Source organism: Lissotriton helveticus, chromosome 8 (genome assembly GCF_964261635.1).
Source record: "Lissotriton helveticus chromosome 8, aLisHel1.1, whole genome shotgun sequence".
Lineage (NCBI taxonomy): Eukaryota > Metazoa > Chordata > Amphibia > Caudata > Salamandridae > Lissotriton > Lissotriton helveticus.
This window is the reverse complement of record NC_136069.1, coordinates 333,297,579-333,303,578: the sequence shown is the minus strand read 5'-3', so window position 1 is coordinate 333,303,578 and position 6,000 is coordinate 333,297,579. Positions and strand designations below refer to the sequence as shown.

The window sequence follows — 6,000 nt, the reverse complement described above, 5'->3', positions numbered from 1 at the left end:
GAACCATGGTCCCGGGCCGTTCTCTGCTTCCGGGTCTGCCGCCTCTAACCAGTGAGCCACACCACTCCACTCAGTCTGCTGATCATCTTAACAAGCCTGTTAGACAATAGTTTGGCGAGAATCTTAGGCTCCGCATTCAGTAACAAAATAGGTATATACGAGGCACAGTTGGTTTTTGATTTCCCTTCCTTGTGGATAACTACGATCGACACCACTCTCTGATCATACGGTAATACTCCCTGTTCTCGTGCTACAACAAACATATCCCTAAGATAGGGGGTAATCTTATCAGGCCTAAACTTATACAACTCGATCGGGAGTCCATTAGGTCCCAGTGCCTTACCAGAATTCAATGAACGCACTGCCAGGGCCACTTCATCTGCAGTTATGGCGCTGTCCATAAAATCACAGTCTTCCTTAGTCAGGCTTGGGAGTTGGATATCCCGCAATAGCAGGTGAGAATCCTCCTCTGGCTGCCCCGTTACCGATGTGTACTCTGTTTGAAAATGTTCCGCAAAGCTATCTACTATACCCTGGGGGTCTGTTATTCGCGCTCCCGCAGCCGTCTCTAGTTCTGGGACCACACGATCTGCTCTATCTTTCTTATCTAACTAGGCGATAAGCATACCGGCCTTATCTCCGACATCATATAACCGGACCTGCTGCTCTCTACTTAGGGCTCTGGCGCTATTACTAACTAACGCTCTGTACTCAAGCTGCTTGAGACTCAGGACATGCAGTTTCGCACGGGTCATCTCCTGTTCTTATTCCGCCTCAATACCAGTTATCTCAGATTCTCCATTTACAATTTCTTTGTTCCGATCCTTCTTTGCTCCCGCGATCAGTGATAATGCCTGGCCCCTTATGACTGCCTTAAAAGCCTCCCAAAGCGAAAGCGGAGACAACACCGATCCCTCATTCTCCTGAAAATAATGCTCCAATGCCCTCAGCAGGTCCTTGCGGATTTTAGGATTGCGCATGTACCAGGGATTAATGGTGGCTATTCTACCACCCGATCCCGAAGTCACATCGAATCTGAACCAGAGCGGCGAATGATCCGATATGCCACTAGCCAGGTGTGCAGCCTCTGTGATGGAGTAAGCCTGCGCCGCCGGCACCAAACAGTAATCAATACGGGAAAGACTACCATGGGCACCAGAGTGGAAGGGGTACTGCTGTTGGTCCGGATGATGCAGTCTCCAAACATCTACCAAACCCAATGCATCCATAAACTCAGGAAGCCATCTCTGCGCCCGCCCAGTGTCTCTAGGTGGATGCCGATCTATAGTGCCGGAGACCACAGCATTAAAGTCGCCTCCCAAGATCAATAGACCCCTCAGGAGGTCCAGGAGGATTTTCCCCAAATCTACGAAAGTGGTTGCCTGCAAACCTGGGGGGACGTAGACCGACATCAAGGAGAGGGAATGCCCTTCCCAACGACCAGACACCCTATATATCTGCCCCTATCATCCTCAATAACTGAGTCAATCACAATTGGGAGCATCTTCTGACTTCAAAGTTTTACCAAATTTTGTGACTTATGCAAATCATTTTACTTCAATGTGTCTTTTTAAACTTGTCATATTTGACAGCACCTTGAAGTAATCTAATTCCCAGTGTAACTTATGTAAAACCTCCCATGTTTATGGTATTTTGGACTACAGTATTCCTCTCTCTATAACAACAATGTTGGCCATATTTAAGCAGCCTGTGAAAACTGACTAATCTCTTCGTTTACGCATGGTGTTAGTGTAAGTACTGGGGAGTTGGTTCATGAATGCTTGTAAACGTGTATTTACAAACAATCATTTTGACATAATGGGCCTGATTACGATGAGGGCGGACTGACGTCTGCCAGACATCGCCACGGTCTTGGGAACGACCGATCTCTGGTCAGCGGTCCTGACACTGCTATTACAATGTGACCGCACATACTGCAGTTGCATACTCCCATTTCTCTATGGGAGCTTGCGCTGCAGCCGTAAACTGGCGAAGAAATAGAGAAATGGGAGATTCTGTTAATCCCTGCATGGCGTGGCAGCCACCTCACGGTGCCTGCCACACAGTGCAGAGATTAACAGGGGGGCACCATGCCCAGCGGCCCAAAACCAGAGGCCGCAGGGAGAAGGGGGAATTGCTAGGCGCCTCCAAAGTTGCTTTCCTACAGGCTTTCCATGTCGGAAAGCCTGACATGGAAAGCCTGCCAGAAACCAACATCGTAATCTCGACACCGGTAATGCCATCCGTAAGGATTATGTTAGGGCCTACGACTGGTCAACGGGAATCCAGCCAGAATGACCTGCCGGTTTCACTTTTGACTACTGGCATTGTAATGCGGCTGTTAAAAGTAAAACCGAAGATGTCTGTCAGAAAGCCTCCGACCACAGGACAGAGGCTTTAAGACCAGCATCAAAATAGGGCCGAATGTGTATTTGCAAAGCACACATTCCCACAAACGGTTAGCTGGGCACGAAAATTATATTTATTGCTAACCAACTCAACGGTACTCATCCTATCAACCTCAGAAAGATGAAAGACTGAGTGAGGTTTGAACCTCTGACCATGAGCTCAAACACAATACCCTAGAGTGGGTGCATTAGACCATAGAGGCATCCGCCCAGCCACCCAGCCTACTAAGACTTGGCTTTAGTAACCATCGCTCACTGTAATGATGAAATATGATACAGTAAATTCAACACTTACAAAAGTTTAAGAAACATTTTTTAAAGTTGAACATCTTTTTCATACTTTACACAATGTTCATTGTGTCATTTACAAGATAAATGTTTTGCCCCTGCTCAGCTCTCCATTTTATTGGATGGCTTGCTTACCTCTCCTCTGGAGTCAGGACGCATGACTTTATAGAGGTCTCTGTACCATAAGAATAAGTGGTCTTTTAAAGAGGGATTAGGGAATATTTTGACAATCATTTTTTCGCTAATATAAGCAGGCTTCGTCTGAATAGTAGGACAGCGTGCAAAGATAAACTGGCGCCAGCTTTACAACTCGCAGCACTGGGAGTATGCTATTTATAAGCAATGATAAACAGCTATTTTCACAACCGCCCAATGCTGGCAGTCCTGCGCATTTCTTGCTGCTGCCTCCTGATGCTTTGGCGTGGATGGGCCTCGCCCTCTCACTTCCCATCTATGCATGTATTATTCATGACCTGTCCTTGGGTCTCTGTATCTGGAGGCATACGTTGCTCATCTGTGTTTACCGGTGAATGCCCTCGTTGCTAGACCCAGCCCTGTTACCAAGAAACAATTATGGTTTATCCGCTCCTTCTGTAATTATGCATGCGTTCTATAATATTGATTGCAGGCTTGATAGATGGGCTGCCCTCCGCCAGCCATGTTCCATAAGCCGTGTGGGAGGAGGTTTCCACACATGTATGTGTGTGCGCGCGCATGTGGGACTGTGTATCTTTGTGTAACCTGGGCAGCCTGTGACAGGCCCAGGGCCACTCCCAGTCTATGACGCGCGGTTGCGCGTGGTGGGGGTCGGCTGGGAGGGGAAGGGCGCGCTCTGGAAGCTTGCGAAAGGAGCGCGCGACGCAGCGGCGGGGCCGCCGGCTGAGGAGGAGGAGCGCGCGCTCGCCCTCCAGCGCCTCGCGCACAGAGAGGCGGGGAGCCTCGCGCAGCCCTCCTTATATCCCTTCCCCAGCCGCTGCGCCGCCCCCGCCTCCAGTGCGAGCACCTTCCCCCCGCCCTGTTTGTTTTGTTTGCGTCTCCGCCCCCTGGTGCTCTGCTCTGCTGCTGCAGCTGCCGCTTATTGACCTGGTCCTCTCCATCCCTCTCTCCTGCAGGACCAGTGTGCACCTCCAGCGGCTACAAGAAGGCGGATGATGAGATGTCTGGGGTTACCTCCTCCGCGGTCCCCGCTCTGGACGGGACAGCCCGGCTCATTCAGCTCAGCCCGCCCCAGAGCTGCAAGTTCAGAGACAACCGAGTCAGGTAAGGTTCCAAGGGGCAGGGCAGGGACGCGCTCTCGCATCCACGGCCAGCATGCGGGCTGGCTGCTCTCCACACTCCTCACCACCCATCATCACAGCTGCAGAAAGTTCACACGAGGTGCCCGAGACACAAAGCGGCACAATCTGATGATCCCACTGAACTGCATTGACCAGAATGCTTCGTAAAACTGAAAAATAGCATGCATTAGATAGAAATAAACAATATGCACACACTGATACATCCCGGGCTTCCAAACTTTGACTTACCTTTTTGGGGCCCCTTGGCTCTGAAGTGGTCTCTGCTCTGCAACATTGACATTCCTACTTATTGGGTCCCTCGTGTGTGCAGGGCACGTGCATGTATGTTCACTTTTTGTGACAAGGTAAAGCCATGTACGCCATGCAGTCATAGCAAAACGGGACTGATCTCAGCAGCACGCACATAATGCTTCTTAGTATGCAGACGGAGAGGCGTTTGTCTAGTCCGTTCTCTGTGTCCTTTATACAACTTTATTTATGGGCACGCTTGGAAAGACATCAAATTAGAATCAGTCGTGGAAAAATATTCAAACCAAACGCACACCGCAGGAGGCCACCATTAAAATGGTCGATTATTTTCTCAAAGAACAATAAAGTTGAGCACTACGTTCTCACCTTAATAGACCACTCTTTCAGTCTTGAGATGAATCTCAGAATTATCTTTTATTTATTTTAAAGAATTTTTTAGATTTTTCTCTCTTAGTAAATAACATCCGACATGAATATATCAAAAAGGAGGAAATAAGTCTACCTATTTATACTAATTTACAATTAGGAGGGAAGACTCCAAAAGTTAAGATGAATTTGTGAATATATACACGGGGGTGTCAGGAAGGATGTGCACACAATGCAAAAGAAACATAACTGTTGATTCAACACTCATTCATCAGAATCGTACGACGTCTTTTTATCAGCATACATACAAAAATGAAAAACATACGTGAAAGTTAGTGTGGGGGGAAGCTTGGTGGTGTGTAAGAAACAATGAAATAGATAAAAATCCCTGAATCTAACTTATTTCCCAATCCAGGGTTTTTTGGAAAATGATGAGTACTTTTTTTGAAAAAGGATCACCAAAGGTGATTAGGCCATCTACTACTTGATTTTTTTAGAGTTATTTACAACCATGATTGGACTAACGATATTGGGAGGAAAAATGTTTGAAGACACAAAACAAGATTTAACACAACAAGATCATGTTGTTGATCTTGTTGTGTTAAATCTTGTGACCGAACGGCCAGTCGGACTGGGAAGAGCATCAAAACTCTCCCTAAATAGCCTCATATACCAAAGCACTAATAGATGAAGGCATGTCAGTGGCTGTAAACATTTGAGATTGTAGCGTGTGGGAACTTTGGGCAACCGCGAAATGTATCTTATTTTATCGCTGTTCTATTGCTGTACCTTTACTTGTGAAAGACAAAATCAAGAAGAAATAGTTTAAAACGTTTGTATGGCTTGGGAACTTTGAAGACGGTTTGAAAAGCTAATGCCGGAGTAAAGGATAGCCACCATACCTGGTTTCAACCACAGCCTAGAACTGCCAACACAACTGCTGATACAATATAACTTTTCATAATAAAAAATAAAATATTTGTCATGGAATTAGCGTATTCACATTTTTCAAAACCTATGAAGCAGTCAATTTAATGTTTAACAAATGACCGGGCACTCTTCATGTGCCACATTAGCAAAAGAATATGGGGAAGCAGGCGCTCCTCAAAAAGTAGGCAGTACACGTGTTGGGAGGTAAAAGTCCCTTCGGTGCCATCCGCTTCATTAATGTTAATATAAGGAGACTGAGATGGCACACAATAAATTTATAATGAATATCACTTCAGGAAACAATTTCTTCTGTACACTCATTTTAAAATCAGCCCACATTTCTGCCAGACTTATTCGATTAGAAAATAATAAACATTTGTCTCAGACTGATAGTGGAGCTGGTACCGAGATGCAGCACCAGGGATACACATGAGTACATCACGGATTGGTTCAACTAAAAA

The 6,000-nt window shown here is 46.5% G+C and overlaps 1 protein-coding gene across 2 annotated transcripts in view; it reads left to right on the top strand.

Moving 5' to 3' along the window:
- The first annotated feature begins 3,712 nt into the window (after positions 1 to 3,712).
- ATP8A2 (ATPase phospholipid transporting 8A2) overlaps positions 3,713 to 6,000 on the top strand; it is a 1,791,179-nt gene continuing 1,788,891 nt past the window's right edge. For both annotated transcript variants that reach the window (XR_013599395.1, XM_078655985.1), the window contains exon 1: positions 3,713 to 3,956. Coding sequence is in view for 1 of the 2 variants with exons in the window: in XM_078655985.1 (XP_078512111.1) it covers positions 3,853 to 3,956 (104 nt within the window). In the remaining variant the exon portion in view is untranslated. The remainder of the gene's footprint in view (positions 3,957 to 6,000) is intronic.